At 44.5% G+C, this 19,586-nt stretch overlaps 2 protein-coding genes across 5 annotated transcripts; both read left to right on the top strand.

Annotated features, from left to right (window-relative positions):
• The first annotated feature begins 724 nt into the window (after positions 1-724).
• Pcna (proliferating cell nuclear antigen) lies at positions 725-5,913 on the top strand. The gene is made up of 6 exons (XM_008835902.3): positions 725-1,096; positions 2,017-2,114; positions 2,264-2,331; positions 2,794-2,988; positions 4,949-5,072; positions 5,154-5,913. The coding sequence occupies exons 1-6, from the start codon at positions 876-878 to the stop codon at positions 5,231-5,233; spliced, it is 786 nt and encodes a 261-aa protein (XP_008834124.1). The 5' UTR covers positions 725-875; the 3' UTR covers positions 5,234-5,913.
• A 1,105-nt stretch (positions 5,914-7,018) lies between these two features.
• On the top strand, positions 7,019-14,806 carry Tmem230 (transmembrane protein 230). 4 transcript variants are annotated; one of them, XM_008835901.3, is made up of 4 exons: positions 7,019-7,113; positions 9,126-9,244; positions 10,729-10,851; positions 12,421-14,806. In XM_008835901.3, the coding sequence occupies exons 2-4, from the start codon at positions 9,146-9,148 to the stop codon at positions 12,559-12,561; spliced, it is 363 nt and encodes a 120-aa protein (XP_008834123.1). In that variant the 5' UTR covers positions 7,019-7,113; positions 9,126-9,145; the 3' UTR covers positions 12,562-14,806. The 4 variants fall into 4 exon arrangements, with proteins under 4 accessions (XP_008834123.1, XP_008834122.1, XP_029420714.1 ...); XM_008835900.3 differs by having other exon boundaries at positions 7,022-7,231; XM_029564854.1 differs by having other exon boundaries at positions 7,022-7,300.
• The last annotated feature ends 4,780 nt before the right edge of the window (positions 14,807-19,586 follow it).

Below are 19,586 nucleotides of genomic sequence, written 5' to 3'. Positions count from 1 at the left end.
AAATTTTAAAGAGATCAGTGGTGCTCGGGATGTAGGACTTTTGCCTAGGCCCTGGGTTCATTCCCAAAACCACACACACACACACAAAAGATTACTAAGAGTTGTGTATCCTGAGAGGTACTAACACACCTCCTTAGGTATGGCAAAGTTTAATGCACTTTTGAGGTACTTTGCGCAACTGTTTACTATATGAAGGTACTTTTTGATCTTCATAGAGAAAAGCGCAGAGCGACGTATAAAGTGATTGTATGAGGTCGGAGTGTTACAATACGGTGGCCTCTTCGTTGCTTGATATTTTCAGGAGTCGGTTACGCAGTTGTACAAAAGCGCTCCTGCCTTTTTCCAACCGCTATGTTCTTCGGGACACAAAGCGGGCTGCACTCTGAAGCCTTGACTTGCGTTCCTTTCGCTTTCGCTTCTGTGCCGCGGGAACTTCTCTGTTCCCGCGTCGCTCGTGGGGAGGCGCCTGAAAGCTGGGCCTGGATGACAGCCTCGGCCGAGCCCCGGATGAGGACCACCGCGGCGCACACGCAGTAGGCGCCTGCAGCTCCCGGTCGGGCCCCCCACACGCACGCGTCCTCCTGCGACCCCGCCCACAGAGACTGGCGGGGCGGGCCCAGCGCAGGGCGTGCATGTGATTGGTCCCGGAGCCTCTCCGCCGGGAGGCGGGCGAAGCAGCGTGGTGACGTTGCTGCCCGGGCGCACAGGGAAGCGCGCGACTGCGGACCCGGCAGCATTAAACCGTCGCAGCGCAGCGTGCTGGGGTGGTCTCGTCTCTCGTCTTCACCACCACTATCTTCCCACGACCCGGGCGCCCCACGCCGGCCAGGCTTCACTCCCAGACCGTCTCGAGCCCGTCGTCGCACTCCGCCACCATGTTCGAAGCGCGCCTGGTCCAGGGCTCTATCCTGAAGAAGGTGCTGGAGGCGCTCAAAGACCTCATCAACGAGGCCTGCTGGGACATCAGCTCGAGCGGCGTGAATCTGCAGAGCATGGACTCGTCGCACGTCTCGCTGGTGCAGCTCACCCTGCGTTCCGAGGGCTTCGACACGTACCGCTGCGACCGCAACCTGGCCATGGGCGTCAACCTCACTAGGTGAGCAGGCTACGGGCGCCGTGGCGCGGAGCCAGCCGCGGCCTTGGCGGGAGTGCCTCCGACCCGGCCCTCGTTGGCTGGCGTGGGCCACCCGCGCCTTCTGATTGGCTTGCGGCTCTGGGGGCGGGGCCCAGTGGAAAGCGCGGTTCCGAAAAGCCCGCGCTAGAGGCCCCGCGAACCGGCAGTTTCCGCGCCAAAGTCACAAAGCGGGTGGTGGCGGGAAAATGACTTCTTCCTTCTTCGGAGCTTTTGGCTCATTGACGGCCAGCCACTTTTGGTGGCAGACGTTGGTTCTGGTTGGCTTTCCGCCTTATAACATGTTCTAATTGGAATATGGCACTGTCACCAGAGTTGGGCAACGGATTTTCTGGTCTTTTATTCCAGCGTCGCACCTACCAGTTTAAGACCATGGATTTGTGGAAAAAATTAATAGTAGTTGCTTTTAACCCTCCGACCACTATTGGGATTAGTACCACCTGTATAAGTTCAAAAGGCTTACGATAAAGCCGGGCGTTGTAGCGCGCGCCTGTAACCCTACACTCTGGAGGGTGAGGCCACCTTGCACCTAGCTAGACCTAGCACAACACAGTTACCAAGCTGTTTCCTCATACTTCGAGTTTTAATACGCTTCTTAGGTCTTTTTTTATGATCATCGATGCCTGATTTCCTGTACCCCCTGAAGGGATTTGGAATTCAGAACATAGTCTCTATGCCCGAAGGCGAAACACTGATCCAGTGTTTTTAAATACTGCCGTTTTGCATCACAAAATGGTTGGCCCCATACAGACCTCCCTCCAGAGGGTACCATTAGCCTCCCCACCAGTTCCTCAGACGATGTGAAATGGTAGTTCCTTGTAATTGCCTTTAGAAATCTAGATGTTGAACACCTCTTGATGTTAAGTCCTATGTCTTATGTCTAGCATGTCCAAAATACTAAAGTGTGCCGGCAATGAAGACATCATTACACTAAGGGCTGAAGATAATGCAGATACCTTGGCCCTAGTTTTTGAAGCACCAAGTAAGTTACACCCTTTAAACTATTATATTACAGAAAATTAAAGTGCAGTGTTATTCTCAAAACTGGGAATTTTATTGGAATTGTGATGGCTATAAAGTTTGCAGCATAGCTATGAACACGTTTCAGTAACATTTGCTTTCTTTTGGTAGATCAAGAGAAAGTTTCAGACTATGAAATGAAGTTGATGGATTTAGATGTTGAACAACTTGGGATTCCAGTGAGTATCCTTCTGATAATGTATTATACACAACCCTGACATCACTGGTGCATGTTCCAAAGTGGGATTTTAAAATTGGAATGCTAAATGGCCATTTGAATAAACCACAGTAGTCTAAATTGATAATTGGTTGAGTTCCTTGTTGCCAAATGTATTATCCCTTCATGCAGCTCCCCACTGTTAGTTTTTTTTCTTGGAATGCTTTCGGATTTGTTTGTTTGTTTTTTGGTCTTTTTTGAGACAGGGTCTCCCTGTAGCCCCAGCTGACCTGGAACTCGCTTTGTAGACCAGGCTGGCCTCGAACTCACAGAGATCTGCCTGCCTCTGCCTCCCAAGTGCTGGGATTAAAGGGGTGTGCCCCCACGCTGGCCTGTTTGTTTTTTAAGGTTAGGTCTATTAGGGTCAAAGGGGAAGTATTTTTGTGTTTTAAATGCAGAATACATTTTTTCTTTTTTATAACAGGAACAGGAGTATAGCTGTGTAGTAAAAATGCCTTCTGGTGAATTTGCCCGTATATGCCGAGACCTTAGTCACATTGGAGATGCTGTTGTCATATCCTGTGCAAAAGATGGGGTGAAGTTTTCTGCAAGTGGAGAACTTGGAAATGGAAACATTAAGTTGTCACAGACGAGTAATGTTGATAAAGAGGAAGAAGCTGTAAGTCAAGAGAAGTGTCATCAAATTTAGAATATCTGAAGAGAGTACAAGTTGAGCGAGGGGTTTTCCTAGCCAGAAAACAATGGGTTTGTTGATAAACCTCATGTGCTCTTGGTTTTTTGAAGCTCCATGGCACAGGCTGATTTCCAACTTGTGGCAATACTCCTATCTCAGCCTCTAAACGGCTGAGAATGTAGATGTGACCCACCACATCCGGCCCCCACATACACCTCTAAGGATGGGACTGGGAAGCCAACTGTCTGTCTCACTGTAGATAACTACTTTTGACAAGTATGTGAGGATTGGCAACTCAACAGAAGGATCTGCTTAAGGGTGAAAGTGTTAGGATCCTCTTGAGCTTTCTGTGTTGTAGGTCAGATTGCTAACCCTTTTTAATGGTGGAAGAGCAGACTGAGCAAGGTTAAAAGTGTCTGCTTAGACTGATTCACAAAGGACAGACTCAAATGTAAATGAAGATGTACTTAACCAAGATCTCAAATTCTATGCAACTTAGAATTGCATTAAGTGCTATTGACTGGTATGTAAAAACTTGGATAAGTGCTAGAGAGGTGGTGGCTCACACCTATTGTAATCTTGGTACTCAGGAGACTGCAGCAGGATGGTGAGTTGAAAGCCAACCTGGGTTACATAGCAAGAACCTAACTCAGAAAAGGGATGGAAGGCCTGGAGAGCCATCATTTAACCAAAAGATAACAGACCTCTAATTCCAAATATCCCTAAATCAAGGTTTTCCTGAAATAAAGTATTCTTTATAATTCTGCCATATTTTAAAAAGCTTTGCCTGCTAGCTTGAGCACCAGTTAAACTTGTAAATTGCAGTCAAATGTTTAAACTAAGGATTTTCAGGAATAAATATAGTAACATTCAGAGTACTTAACCACAAAGTGCTTACTGTAAATATAATGTATTGTGAAGTTAAAATGAATGGTGGGGCTAGAGAAATGGCTCTGCAGTCAGGAGCACTGGCTACTTTTGCTGAGGACCTGGATTTGGTTCCTAGCCACCCACCCACATTGTAGCTAACAATCGTCTCAGGGAATCCAATATATCCTCTCCTGGCAAAACACAAAATTAAAATAGATCCAAAAAATGAAGGTATAACTGAAGGGTATGTGTGGGCGGATATGTTTGTTACACACAGCCTACGGGCTGATTCCGTTTTTGTTTTGTCTTTTTGAGACAGGGTCTCCTTGTAGCCCCAGCTGTCCTGGAACTCACTATGTAGACCAGGCTACAAAGATCCGCTTGCCTTTGCCTCCTGAGTGTTGGGATGGAGCTGATTCTTTATCTGTCTCCTAAACTATATTTCCACTCCCTGTCAACTCAGCTTTATTTAAATTTCAAGCATTTAACCCATGAATAGAGTTGATACTGATGGAATGAAATGAGTTAGCATGCTCCTCACCTTTCATCCAACCTGTTACTCTTGTTTTCTTTGGGTTAGGGGTAGTTTGCAGTGCTTGGAGATTGACCCCAGGACTTTACCAGTGAGCTACATCCCATTCAGTTTATTTTTTCTCTCTCCATACATTAGTGAAAGAAGTTAGCTGTTTTGTCCTCTACTATTTACAGTCTGCATTTTGTCAGTTTCATCGCTCTCAATTAACTTGTTCCTGTATTGTGCATTGCCTGTAAACTGGTGGCTACAGCTCTAGATGCTTGATGATGTTTCCAAATTTGCATTCCTTTATTTAGTAGCTGCTGTATTTATTAGGTTTTCATTATGAACAGCTTTCCTGTATCATTTGATTGCCTGGGGTACGGTGTGGTTTATATAGGAAAGGCAGCCAAATTTTCATTTGTTTTATTAGTCTTCAGAGTTTTCTCATCATACCCTCCAAAGAGACCAATAAAGGCTTTTTGTTTTTAAATGTATGTCACGAACAAAGAGTGACTTTCTTAGTGTTTTTCTGTGTAATGAATCTGTTTTCTCCTATAGGTTACCATAGAGATGAATGAGCCAGTTCAGCTAACTTTTGCACTGAGGTACCTGAACTTTTTTACAAAAGCCACTCCGCTGTCTCCTACAGTAACACTCAGTATGTCTGCAGATGTGCCCCTTGGTAAGATAATATGTTTGAATATTGTTTTGTAATGGAGAGTTATGTAGGACTCCTCAGTGATGAATGTTTCCTGTCTTTCAGTTGTAGAATATAAAATTGCTGACATGGGACATTTAAAGTACTATTTGGCTCCCAAGATTGAAGATGAAGAAGGATCTTAAGCCTGGATAGAATCTGAGACACAGCCTTTGAGAACTGCTTTTCAGATGCCAGAACGTTCTGAAGTCTGTCTTTCACCAAATTTGTGCCTGAGTACATATGTAGATATCTTCTGTAAATAACCTATTTTTTCTCTCCATTCTCTGCAATTTGTTTAAAGAATAAAATCCAAAGTCAAAACTGGTCTTAACATGTATTTCAGCCTTAGAAATACTTAAGGTGTTTATATATATATATATATATTTTTTTTATATATATAAAACAAAAGGGACTTTGCTAAGTGCAGTTTTCAGAAATGTTTTTCAATTTAAATAAAGTTAACTGAATTTCAAGTCATAGCACTTTGCCCTCATTTGAACCATGACTTTTGTCAATTGCATACTGAATTTTCAGTGGAAGTTGCCTTTTTCATGTAAATGGTATGTCTACCCCCTCCGGTTTAGAGCAGCATTATGAGGATGGCAATAAAAAGTATTTTGTGTGTAATAGGTGACTGGAAAATTCATTGTCAGACTTACTTGATACTGTAATTTGAGTTTATGGGAGATTAGAAAAAAAATCCTGTGTATTCATTTTACAAGCCTTAAAAGCCTTGAGAGATGTGATGGGACCCGGAGTTTAGTTGTACAAAAATTTCTCTATAATGACTATGTAACTTTGAGACTTGGCTCTTCAGACAGGCTGGGCATGGTGGGGACACTCCTTTAGTCATAGCACTTGGGAGGCAGAGGTAGCCTAGGCTACATATGGAGGCCGTCTCAAAAACTGAAAAGTGAAAGATGGCTTAAATTTTGTGGATGTTGGAGCTAAGCAAGTAAAATGGCCATGCTGTGGAGTTCAGGACAACCTTTAGGAGTTAGTACTCCTAGCCAGTAAGGTTCCAGTGATCAAACAGATGCTTAGGTTTGGCAGCAAGCATCTTTACTCTGAGTCTCCTTGCTAGTCCAAATTACTTTCCCATTCCCGTATTTTGTGTGTGGATACACGTAGGTTGATAAAGGGCATCTACTTTCATCTGCTGCCTTACTGAGACGGGTTCAAACCCAGAGCTTCCCAGAAGGCTAGTCTCTGAAGGACTTATAAGCAGGCCACACTGGGAAGCACTTTAATCATTGAGCTATCTCACCAGCGCCCAAGATACTTATGGTCTGTTTTTCCAGTGTTTGTGTTTGGCAGGTCACTGGTTTCTTCTGCTTGAACTGAGTTCTAGGAAGTTGCTGGAGGTTAGAGTTCATATCCAGTAGCTGCTATTCATTGCTTTGTGCCATCAAGTGGTGAAGGAGATTGTTTGAAAGGCCAGTGGAACTTGGGTGATGAAAATGTTTTATCAAGACGTCCTGGTTCCAGAATGATGCATGTGTTAGAATTCATCCAATTTATTTTATGTGAAATGGAATAAACGAACTTTCAAAAATGCTGTAAATGTGTGTCCTCTGGGCAGGCCTCCTACCTGGGCAAGGCCTAATAACCAGGAAATAAAGGCAGTCACAAGAATGTGGGGCTCCTGGAGAGAATGCAGTAGTGGATGCTGACTACCTCAGAGGGCCTTGGGTAGTGGTTGGTAGCTTGCCAGGGACTCTGGGTAGGAGCCACCCAACAACCTTGCCTGGGGCTCAACTGTAACCCAGATGGGCGGGACCCTAAGTACTTCCCGCCTGCCCCCGTGGGAATCCCAAGACCGGAAGCTTCGCTAGGCACCTGCCCGCGGCACCGTTCTAGATACACGTTCAGGAAGCTGGGCGTGACGACGTGGCTTCCTGGTGGGGACACTTCCGGTGCGCTCCATCCAACACGCCACTTCCGGCGGTGGGCGGGTGCTGGGTTCATCGAGCGAGCAGCTCCTTCCCGGCGTCCGCTGGAGCATCCGCTAACGGAGAGCCGGGTGGGTCGCGGGCGCTCCCGGAAGCCCCGAGGTCTCAGCCCGCAGCGGCTGGCTCCTAGTTAGTGTTTGCGTCCGTCCTGACCTTGGTGGCGGCATCCGGGAGCCGCCGGAAGATCGCGTACGTAGAGGCGCGCAGGGATATGCAGACTCCGGTGCCCGGGAAGGAGTGGGGATACGGCGGGGTCGGGCAGGCCTGCTGGAAGCTTGGCTGTTTGAAAAGTTGTCCGTTTACGGTGTGAATTTTCCCCTCTAGAATTCGTTTTCTTTGCCAGAAAAAAGCATGAGTCCCCCTTCTAGTTCGCGTTATGCAGCTTTCTCTTTTTTTTCTGAAGCGAGTTCATAAAAAGTAATGGCAAAGCGCGTAACTTTTTGTAACAGGCTAATACAAATCAATTGTGCTTTGATGGCCTCAAAACTACCATTGGTTGGTAGTTCAAACCTTCAGGTCTGAAAAATTAATCTTGTCATCGGGATCACAACATGAAAAACCTGGGCTTATGGAATCGCATTACTCTGTTTTCAGGACTCGACTCCTGAACCACAAGAGAGGCACATTTAGCACCAGACCTTGCATAATGCTAGTTACTTTAGGTCAGTTTTAATAAGCAGTGTCGGGCATCTCACCAAATCATTAAATACTTCTTGCCATTACCATCAAGATGACGGGAATGATTTACAAAATATCACACCAGAGAAGCCTAAGCTTTGTTTTATGTTGCCCCCTTTGAAATACTTTTCTCCTTAAAGATACGCTTTTACATTTAGAGTTCAGATGTCTTTGCAATTTGAATAGTCTGTTTTGTTCACAAAACTTGTTGGTTTTATGAAGAAAAGATATACAAATTTCACTTGAGGTAGGAGAAAGCCCCTCGTCTCACTATATTGCCCAGACTGGCCTCCAACTCAACATATTCACACCTTAGCCTCCCAAGTAGCTGGGATTACAGTGGTGTACCACAGTGCCACACTCAAATTATTTGTGAGACCTGGTCACCCTGGAGTCCCTTCTGGTTTATAACTTTAGACCAGGCTGGTCTCCATCTCACAGAGATCCACCTGCCTCTCTGCCTCCCAAGTGTTGGGATTGAAGGTGCCTGGCCTTCAAATTCAAAAAATTTTAAATGCTAATGTTTTAAAAATCTTAATCTGGATGTGGTGGCGCACACCTTTAATCCCAGCACTCATGAGGCAGAGGCAGGCAGATCCTCTGAGTTTGAGGCCAGCCTGGTCTACAGAGTGAGTTCCAGGCAGCTGGAGCTACAGGGAGACCCTATTTCAAAAAGAACAAAAAAAAAAAAAAGAAAAAATAAGAAAATCTTAAACTGGACAAAATGGCCATGATTTCACTATTGCTGTCTACTTTGAATATTTTGAATAAAACATTTTTATTCTGTTGGGTTTTTTTTTTGTTTTTCAGCAAGCTACACTGTGTGGAAAGTGAAATGATTTGTTTCAGTGCTTGGGGTGGGGCAGAGAGGCAGGTGTATTTGAAGTGTCTGGTGTGATGATAGTAACCAAGAAGTCATGCCATAGATCATTTGCATTGAGGATGATGTCACATCAAGGAGAAATGGGCGAGTTGCTGGTGTTAGTGTATGCCATTCCTCCTCCTGTCTTCCTTTCCTAACAAGAAAAATCATTATCTGCTCTCAAGGAGAGGCAAGAGCAGGCACTTCGGAGTGGTCGAGACCGTGGACGGTGTGTCAGGTATACCTGGATTGAAGCCTTCACTCACCTGTTCTCTGTGTCTTTGAAAAAATTAGGCAAGGAACATTGATGGTAAAGTAAAGGAGTTTGAGTCTTTGCATGATGTCTCCACTGTTGTTCAGTGAAGACAAGCCAGATAACTAATGAAGGTGTTTTCCTTAGGTCCATTCAAGGAATGTAATGAAGCCCAAGTTGCCACATGCATTCAATATGCCACGGCAGCCAAGAACTCCAGTGTATATCTGACATCCTTGACTACAGTACACTACTGTCACCTACAGACAATAACAGTCTTTTTCTTTCAGACTAGCTGTGTCGGCGTGTTATGATGCCATCTCGTACCAACCTGGCTACTGGAATCCCCAGTAGTAAAGTAAAATATTCAAGGCTTTCCAGCACAGATGATGGCTACATTGACCTTCAGGTAAACACAGAAAGAAAATGAGAAAGCTGCCTGGCTGTATTTCTGTTGAGTTAGCAGGAACTTTCCCAGGTGGAACTTTGGCTCAACACCCCTGTAGGTTCTCAGGAGCAGTGAGAACTAGGCTCATCCCTCAGACCCTTTCGGCCCTAGTTTGAAGAAGGAGACCTTGGCAGGGCATTTTCTAACAAATTTCAGAATTGTCCATTTCCAGTTTTTAGTTGTAAGGGCAGAGCCCTGTAGTTGCAGATTTTTAGAAAATTTATCCAGAAAATCAGATTTTGTTTTAAGGATTGTGTTTATTTACTTTAGTTAAAGTCAGTTCATCTTTTTTTAAAAATACATTATTTGATTCTTATGTGTATTAGTGTATTGCCTGTATGTAGGTAGGTGCACACATATCCTGCAGTGCCTTCAGAGGTCAAAAGAAGGCATTGGATCCTTTGGAACTGGAGTTATGGACATATGGACCATTGTTAGCCACCGTGTAGGTATTGGGAACTGAACCCAGGTCCTCTGCAAGGACAGTCGGTGCTCTTATCCACTGAGCCCCCATCAGTTTATCTTTTAAGGGAAAACTAACTGCTAAAGCCAGCAAATTGTGGGAATCTTCCTTCTTTCCTGGTGCCATGAGATCCATTTTATTAAAGATACTCTTTATAGCAAGCAAGAAGTAAAATGGAGAATAATTATAAATTTTGTGTCCTATCCTGACCATAAAGTGGGATAGCATCTCCTTTGGCCACTTCCCCTTAGGATAGAATATTCTAGATGGAGTTTGAGCCAAGGAAGCAGCAGGCACAAATCCATCCTTGTAAATATAAATAAGTTGTTTTTTATACTCTCTGGACTCATATTTGAAGAAGTAAAAATAGATCTGGGGAGCTTCCAGACAGCTGAGATCCAGTCATGAGCCAAACCTTGGAAAGTTTGTCTCTGAATCTTTTTTTAATGTTTTTATTAGCATATATTAATTGCACATAATAATGGGTTTCTTTTTACATTCTCATACCTGTATATAATATATTTCTATCCTAATCACCCCTTATCTCTGAATCTTAACCTTGAGTTGAACTTGTTCATAATGCCATGCTTTCATAATTGTTCATAATTGTATGCTAAGGTGATTTTTCAGTGCCAGAAGTCGCTTCTCCATAGTGTAGTGCTCACTCTTAAATCCCTGCAGGTTACTACAAGCATCCATGCCCATGCCATGCACTTAATAAATAAACGTCTAACCAACAGATGACTACAAAGTCATCTCTGTTGTTGTTTTCTAAAGGGTTTCTTCAGATATAGTGAGTGGTCTGTGAAGTCGTTAGAACTTTATCTACTGTCCCTTTGCTTTCTGTCCCAGAGCCACACTGGTTTGTGGACATGATTTAAGACACCTGAAGCATCCACTTTGCTTCTTAATTTTAATTATTCTCAAGTGGTATTTTCCTAATGTTATTTTTTTGTCTTTTTTGTTTTTATTTCTCTTCTAGTTTAAGAAAAGCCCACCTAAGATCCCCTATAAGGCCATTGCACTTGCCACTGTGCTGTTTTTGATTGGTGCCTTTCTGATTATTATTGGCTCCCTCCTGCTGTCAGGCTACGTCAGCAAAGGGGTAAGCTAGTGTGAGATGTGTTGTGAGACCTTTCAAATGCGAATCAGAGCACTGTTGTTTCTGTGTTCCTGTCTAGTATGGCAAATGTCTCCTAAATCTTACAAAGTAGGTGGTGGCAGGTAGGTAAACATGGCTTCTGAAATAGCAGAAATTAGCCTACCATCATAGTTGTGAATGGTGTAGGTGCACCTGGCTTCAGGTGTCCTGATTAGTAGGAGACTGGAGCTGGAGCCCCATGCCATTGTTATTTTGCAGCAGTATGGACATACCATCCAGTTTTTGGGGTACAAGTTTGTGGCCACAGAGCCTTATAAGACAGTTCCTTCTTATGTTGGTTTGGTAAGAGTTCCTACTGAGCGTAGTGATTAGTGGTTCTTTGTCTTGGGCTATGCCCATGTATACTGTGTCTTAAGTTATCCTGAACCAATTCTGACCAAAATTCACCTCCATTCTCTTAATATACATCAGGAAAAATGCAGTTCATGGTAATGTTTTATACAATTAAAAGAAGCAAAAATCAAAGTGTCTAATACCTGGCCTGAGGCAGGGTGGGGGTGGGGGAACAGTAGTTCAGTAAAATTTTTATTTTTATGTGTATGAGTGTATTGCCTGCATGTAGGTAAGTGCACCCATGCCATGCAGTGCCCTCGGAGATCAGAAGAAGGTGTCGGATCCCCTGCAACTGGGGTTAGGGACAGTTGTTAGCTGCCATGTGGTGCTGGGATTTGAACCTGGGTCCTTAACCACTGATCATCTCTCCAGCCCTGTCATAGTTAAGTAAAATTGTGAGACATCCATTTCAGGGGAATGTTACATACCATTACAGCTTAGATATATGAGGGATTTTTAATAATACTGACAAATGATTATTGTAAACAGGACAAACTGTGTTTACACTAAGAACTTGAGACTGGTACTCAGGAAATTGCTAAGTCAGTAAAGTGCTTGCCATGCGAGCTCAAACACAGTTCTGATTCCCAGCACCCACATAAAAAGGGAGCTAGTACAAATCGTGTCTCAAAAAGATGAAATGGAGGTCTGGGCATAGTGGTATGCCTTAAATCCCAGCACTCAGGAGGCAGAAGCAGGTGGATCTCTGTGAAATTGAGGCCAGCCTGGTCCACAGAGTTCCAGGCCAACTGGGACTATAGGGAGACCCTGTCTCAAACAAAAATAAGGTGGAGAGCCATGAGGAAGACAGCTGATGTCGACCCCTGGCCTACACACAGACACACACACACACACACATACATACATATATATATATACACGTGTAAACACAAACATGTATGTATACACTGCACACATGGACCCAGGTACACACATACACACAAAAAAAATCCTTGAAAAAAACAACAGAAGGAAATAAGCCAAACATTTGTGGATAAAATGGATAGTTTTCCTTTAATGAGGAGTGTGTTAGGAGTGTAGTTGTTGCCTAACATGCCCAGGACCTTGGTTCAACCCCCAACACTGAAAGGATAATAAAGAGGAGTTCACAGTTTATAATGGGGAACAGAGAAGCTAACATGTATTTCTAGCCCACTAATGTTGTCCTTTTGCCACCAGGGGGCAGACCGAGCCGTTCCTGTTCTCATTATTGGCATTTTGGTGTTCCTGCCCGGATTTTACCATTTGCGAATTGCCTACTATGCATCTAAAGGCTACCGGGGTTACTCCTATGATGACATTCCAGACTTTGATGACTAGCAGTCACCTCTGCCTTGAAAGAAGTCACGATGCACCCTCTTTAAGACATTAAGCTGGAACTATGGCTGAGGGCTGAGGGAGTCTACAATTTGCAGTGTTTGGTAAACAATGGCCAGATTGTATGGGTCCATCCCAAAAATGCTCACTGAGCTTTACAGTTAGCTAATTAGGGCATGTTCTGTTCTTCATCTCCTGGCCTTGGCAAAGCTTGACAAGTTTTTCCACATGAGTTTGCATCATGCAAGAATAATAAGGTTGATTGTCTGGGAAGCAAGTGATTCTGTAGTGGAAAGTATTAACCTCTGTAGAGTTGAACATTTCTTTTAAAGAGTCATCGTCATCAGTTTGTTTTTGTAGTATATGGAAGAAAGCATTATGTCTAATTTCTTACTACTAAGTAATTTATTTTTAAAATGTCTTAAGTATCTCATTCCTTACATTTACCTCTACCTTCATGTTCTGGTAAAATCAAATATTTGTGGGTCTGTCTGTAGTATTTTTTACACTCTTATTGACAGCAACTGGGAATTTTTAAACCACAAAGTAGGTTTTCAAAATATAAAGACTTCCTCTAGTTTCCCAGTCGATTGTCCTGCACAAAATTGAGGTCATTCTGTCCTTTGTAGATCAAGAAGGTCTGTGTATCAGACCTTTAATGATTGGACTTTGGCTGCTTTTATAGTAAAAGCTGTAGATAAGTGGTTAGTACTTAAGAGTTTATAACCCTGTTGCTGGCACCTGGTACTGGGATATCATTCTGCTAAAGATTACAAGACTTGGCATGGATCCCTGGGAATATATGAGGCTGAGTCTGATTTTTAGCTTGCAAAAAAAATGACATTAAAAAAAATAAAGTGTCATTATCCAAATCCTAGACTTAGAATGAATTAACTTTAGGCATATTTCAGGAAAACATTTTGATGGTATTTTTAACCCTAATACCCAGGACTACCTTTGTTTTTAGGTAACTGGCATTATATTATGAGTCAGACTGGGCACCTAGAAGCCTGGACATGCCGTCAACTGAGATTTGGAAGACTGTGAATAGGGCAGGTTTGGGGGAAAGAAAATTTTTGGATATGCTGAAACTTGATGTCTACTCAACACCAAGGAGACCTACGGAGGGCAGCTGTAGTATGCTATGTCTGGAAGTCAGGACTGGGTCTTGTCTGGAGATAGAAATGTTGGAGTTGGTGTCGGATAGTATCTTCAGAGCCGTGGGGCTGGGTGAGATCACCAGTGGAATTAGTGTATGTGGAGAAGAAGAAAGAACTCAGGAAATATAGCAGTGACCTGAAGCATCCACCAAGTTTGGTTGTATTTAGAAATGGAAAGGAACAGAAAAGGAAAGAAATGGGAAGGGAGCCTGAGGTTTCTCAGCCCTTGGACCTTGACAGTAAAGATGTGAAGTGGAATGTAATACAGAAGGCTTTTCTGTTGAGTACTGCTTATAAAGCTAAGGCTGGATTGTTTCAGCCAGACCAAAAAGCATGGTTCTGTTAATAAGGTAATAATCTCAGCTCTCAAGAGGCAGAGGTAGGCAGATACTCTGAGTTCAAGGCCAGTTGGGGCTACAGGGAGACCCTGTCTCAAAAAGACCCCCTGCAAAAAAAAACATACTACTAAGGAAGGGAAGTCGAAATGCAACAGAAGGGTATGAAACGAGCAGTAGACGTGTTGCTCCAGCTTACCTCGCAAGGCTTTGTAGGCGAATTCCTGACACTGCTTTCCAGAGATTCCCTCTTCCTCTCCCCCATCCCCTCATCCCCTGCCCTGCCTCTTTTTTTTTTCCTGTGAGACTGGGTCTTACTTTGTAACTCTGGCTGATCTAGAACTCCCAATATAGACATATAGACAAGGCTGGCCTCAAACTTCCAGTGATCCTCTTCCTGCCTCTGCCTCCCATGTGCTGGGATTAAAGGAAATTACCACATTGTTTCAAGCCTGAGGCCTCACTGTTGCTAGCACTCTACCTGAGCCACAGTCCCAACCCATTCTTTTTCATGATCTTACAGGTGTATTTTTCTATCCTGTACAGTATGTAGTGGTAGCACCCCAAGGCTTCATCCTGGGCCGGGAATCCCTCTAAATGTAGCCTGAGGAATGACGCTGTTCACACTAATAATCTCATTCTAATTGGCCTCATACAGAAGTTTCTTTTATCAAACTGTCAAGATCAGATTTGTATGAATTAATTGTAATTGTATTCCTTAGTGTTTAATAGAAAAAGTCCAAGTCTCCATAATGATGGTAAACATTTTTTTTATTTGTGTGTGTCTATGTGAATATATGCCACGTGTGGGTATCTGTAGAAGTCAGAAGGTGGTGTATCCCCTGGAGGTGGAGGTACAAGTCTTACAGAGTTTGGAACCACCAGGAAGGACCACTCAGACTCAGAAAGTTCGACTCAGCTGAATCTATTTACCAGGGACAGCACAATTTAGGGAGTGCCACCCTAACTGGGAGGAGATGGGATAAAGGTAAAGTCCTTCGTACAAGATTTAAGCCTTTACAATTTTATTAGAATTTTAAAGAAAAATCCTCAGGGTAGGCGAACTGGTGATCTTGGCAGCTGCCCTGAGGAGGAGGATGGAGGGAGAAGGAAAGGAAGCCATGGAGCCTGCAGGTTTACAACTGGCATGGGAGTCAGATACGTGACTGACTGGCAGCCACATGGCTGGGAGAAGGAAGCTTTAGAGAAAGTAAAGAAATACAAGATGCTACGGCAGTCCAAAGCCTTAAAGAAAGCGCGGTCAGAAAGGGGATATGGAGAAGAAAAGGAGATATCTTGCTTTTTTTTTTTCTGAAGAATTCAGAAAAATGGGCAGACTCACAGACTTCCTGACTTGTGTCTGGTCCAGAAGTTCTGCACTGGGAGGCGGGATTTCAGGCAGGAAAAGTTCACTACTCATTAATGCACCAGGTGTTCCACCCATCTATTTAGCATAACTTAAGGTGAACCTGCCTTCTTAGGGGGTGGTCCTACGACCAGATGATTGAGCAGTGAGACTGGAATGATGTGTCTTTTAACAGACTAGATTTTATAGTCTTGTCCAGTTAAACTTATAGGGCTATTACACAAGCAGTTGTGAACTATTCAGTGTGGGTGCTGGGGACCAAACTCTGGTCCTCTGGAAGAGTAGTACACATTCTTAACCACTAAGTCATCTTTGCAGCCCCTGGTAGAGGTTTTTTGGGTTTTTTTTTTTTTTCTGACAGGGTCACACTACATAGACCCAGCTTGCCTCAAATTCACAGCGATATACCTGCCTCTGCCTCCCAGTGTTAGGATCAAAGACATGGGCAACCACATCTAGCTCCAGTAAACATTTTTAAAAACTGTTTGCCAAGACTGTTCATTACATACTCTGCATCATTTTAATCCCTGAAAAAATTAGTATTAATTAAAAAAATTCCCTAAGTAGTATATGAGATATTTGGAACTCCAAGTCTAAATTAATGCCATTAGGGATTGAACAAGTAAAGAAATGGTGGGGGGGGGGTATGGACAGGAGTAGTAGAGACCAAGGCCAGTTCTCAAATGACTGCCCCAAAACAGCCTTTTAAACTTGGCTAAACTAGACGATACAGCACTCGTGTGACAGCCATCATGCTTTCCTGTTGTCTCCAAAGCTAAAACTCCACCCCTGCTTTCTGCTATTCTGCATGTGATGGAGAGTCCAGATCCAGGGCAGGAAAGATGGCTCAGTGGTTAAGTACAGGACTGCCCTTCCACAGGACCTGAGTTCCATTCCTAGCAACTTGTCAGGTGGCACACAAATGCCTGTAACTCCAGCTCTGGGGGATCCAAGGCCTAGATTCTATGGGCACCTACACTCCTGTGTGTTGACACACACACACATAATTTTTAAAAGTAATAGAACTCTTAAAGGATTGCAGATCTTGATGGGTGTGGGTAGTACATGCCACCCTTAGTCCCAGCACTCAGGAGGCAAAGGCAGGATCTCTGAGAGTTCAAGGCCAGCCTGGTCTACATAGCAAGTTCCAGGCCAGCGGGGGCTACAGGGAGACCCTGTCTCAAAAAAACCAAAAACAAAATAGATTGTAGATCTAGTGCCATGGTAGTGGAAGTGCCACAGGTGGCCAGTGTATCAGACATTAATTGGCCACTTCTGTTGGGAAGTGTTAGGTTCTAGAGGTACAGAGGGAGAAGATGAGGCATGGCCAGAGGAGCAGAGGTTGCAGACTAATGTCACTTCCTGTCCTGCATTTTGCTTTTAAAGGGTCACCATGTGATCTTGATCTTTGAATTTTATTTTTTGGTCTTTTTGAGAGAGGGTCTCCCTGTAGCCTCAGCTAGACTGGAACTCAGAAGATCTGCCTGCCTCTGCCTCCCAAGTGCTGGATTAAAGGCATGCACCACCACACCTGAATTTTCTTAAAAGCAGATTGTTTAGTTGCAACAATTAGTTTTAACCCAGCAGAATTTCCAGTTCACTGCTGTCCCTACTACTTGTTTTCTATACCCATCCTAAAGATTTTTCCATCTGCTCATTTGTCAAATGAAGAGTTGAAATGTGGAGGATATTATGTTCCTTTGCAGTGTGGGCAGGTGGGCTAGTTCCATTTAATTCAGGCTTCCTATATGGCCCTCTGCCAGTTGCCCAGCAGGCAAACTGCACATGAAACAATTGGTACTGACTGCCTGGTGAGTCAGGCCTCCACCTGGAACCCTCTGCTTTATCCAATGGGTCCAGTCTACACCCACCAGGTAGCTCAGAGGAGCATCTTGTTGGTGTATGACAAAGAAATCTGGTAATAAGACAGCAACACAGTGTGACTTTGCAATGCCCCTTGGTTTGTTGTTTGGTTTGGCTTTTGGTGTTTTTGACACAGGGTCTCCCTGTAGCCCCTGCTGGCCTGGAACTCACTGTGTAGACCAGGCTGGCCTGGAACTCACAGAGACCTACCTGCCTGCCTCTGCCTCCCGAGTGCTGGGATTATACGCATGCACCACCACGCCTGGCTTCTTTCTTAAAAAAAAATCTTTATTGCCTTAAGCACAGTTGCTTTATAAAGTGAGATAAATCAGGGTGTGGTGGCACAAGCCTTTAATCCCAACCCTCAGGAGGAAGAGGCAGGCAGATCTCTACAAGATTGAGACCAGCCTGGTCCACATAGTGACTTCTAGGTGGACTGAGACTAGGGAGGCCCTGTCCAAAAAAAAAAAATAATAGAGATAAATCAGTTCCTATCTCAAGGAGAAATTGTGAGGATTCAATAAGCAGTTTTAGAGGGGTGCTTCACACAATTGACACATAAGCACTCAGTAAATGAATGTGCTGCTGAAAACAGTGAGATTCACTCTTGGCTTCAGTAAGCAGGTCCTGGAGTGAGGCTAACGGTGCTGTAGAGCTCATCTGCTGCCCTTGCCCTCCTGGAACCTGTTCCATGACGAAGCTGCCCCAGGCCCGGCTTTCCTAAATGGAACAGCTGGAATGAAAGAGGAGGCTGTTTGCCCTTGTAACTGGGCCTGGGCAGCTGTGTTCTAGTACTCAAAGGCAGAAGACAGGTCCTTGCAGGGAAGACCTTGGGGAGAGTGTGCAACGGTCATCTGAGCTCTCCTGAAGCTGTTCCTTCCATTTTCAGCACTCCACCCTTTAATCCCCCTTGCCCCTTGCTACTCACAAACTGCTCTGGACCAGCAGCGTAGGTGCCACTCAGAAACTTGTTAGAAATGTGGTATCTTGGGCTTCCCTGACCAATCAACCTCCATTGTTAACAAGACCACAGGGTTTGCATTGTTCCTGGACACCACCTGCCATCTCCTCACCTTGGTGCTAAACCTCTTCCAGCAATGCTAGGGAAGGGAGCAGTCCAGGAGATAGAAGGCCTCATCTGGTCTACTCTGACAGAAGCTAACTATTGAAAGGGCTGAGGAAGCTTCACAGAAAGGGCAGAGAAACTAGAAAACCTCTGGGAAAACCTTTTGGTGAACAGTGTGAAACAGGAGTCCCCCAGGTAGGAACAAAGCAGTCTTTGGAGTTCTAAAGACCCAGGTGTGGGCACTTTTCACAAGCAGACTGGCAATTTAGGAATTTACCCTGGTCCTTGGGGGTGACATCCTTATCAAAATCCCAATGTTATTTTTATGAGGAGAATTTTTTGTTGTTTTTTGGGGTTTTGTTTTTTGAGATATGGTCTCCCCTTGTAGCCCCAGCTGGCCTGGAACTCGCTATGTAGACCAGGCTGGCTTCAAACTCAGAGATCCACCTGCTTCTGCCTCCTGAGTGCTGGGATTAAAGGTGTGTGCCACCACTCCCAGCTTTGAGAGTTTTTACAAGAAAACGATAGAAATTTTTGTTAGATGCTTTTCTGTATCTACTAAGGAAATCTATATGTTTTGTTCTTTATTCTGTTAACATGGTATGTTATTGATTTGCTTATGTTGAACTGGGTGTCAGAAAATGACAAGTACTTTCCCAATTAAAAAGGGAGTCCACCAAAAGTGTCATGGAATAGTGCTGATCCAGTGCAGCTGCCACCAGCTGCGGCCACCCCTCCACTCTTCTAGTGCTGGGTGCTGTCTCCGGGCGCCGCTCCTCCACTTGCACGGGCACTGCCTGCGAGCGCATGGGCACTGCCTCCTGGGCACTGCCTCCGATCGCACCGGGGCCGCCTCAGATCGCACTGGCGCTACCTCTGATCGCATGGGTGCTGCCCTTCGCTCCTCTCTGCGCAGCAAGCTGTGGTCGCTCTGAGGCAGCTCTTCTGCTTGACTGGTGCTGGGGCTGCTCTTCTGCTTGCTGGGGAGCTGCCTCTGATCGTCCTGGCTACTTCTGCCCAGTCCGGACCCCAGGGCTGGTGAGGAGACTGTGTCAGTGGAGCTGTATTCAGACACAGGAGACCAGGTTCGTTGATGCAGATCCCATTTATTGTAAAAGGGCCCAAGCTTATATAGGGGTAGGGGTCCAATCAAGAAGTTACAACTCAGATCTTTGTCATTGAAAGCCAGGCACCTTATTAGCGTAATGGGTTTCAGGTTACTTAGGTTCTGGTTTCCT

Source organism: Nannospalax galili, unplaced genomic scaffold, assembly GCF_000622305.1.
Source record: "Nannospalax galili isolate Female #2095 unplaced genomic scaffold, S.galili_v1.0 scaffold118, whole genome shotgun sequence".
Lineage (NCBI taxonomy): Eukaryota > Metazoa > Chordata > Mammalia > Rodentia > Spalacidae > Nannospalax > Nannospalax galili.
Note: the sequence above shows the minus strand (reverse complement) of the source record. Positions and strands in the feature narration are given on the sequence as shown.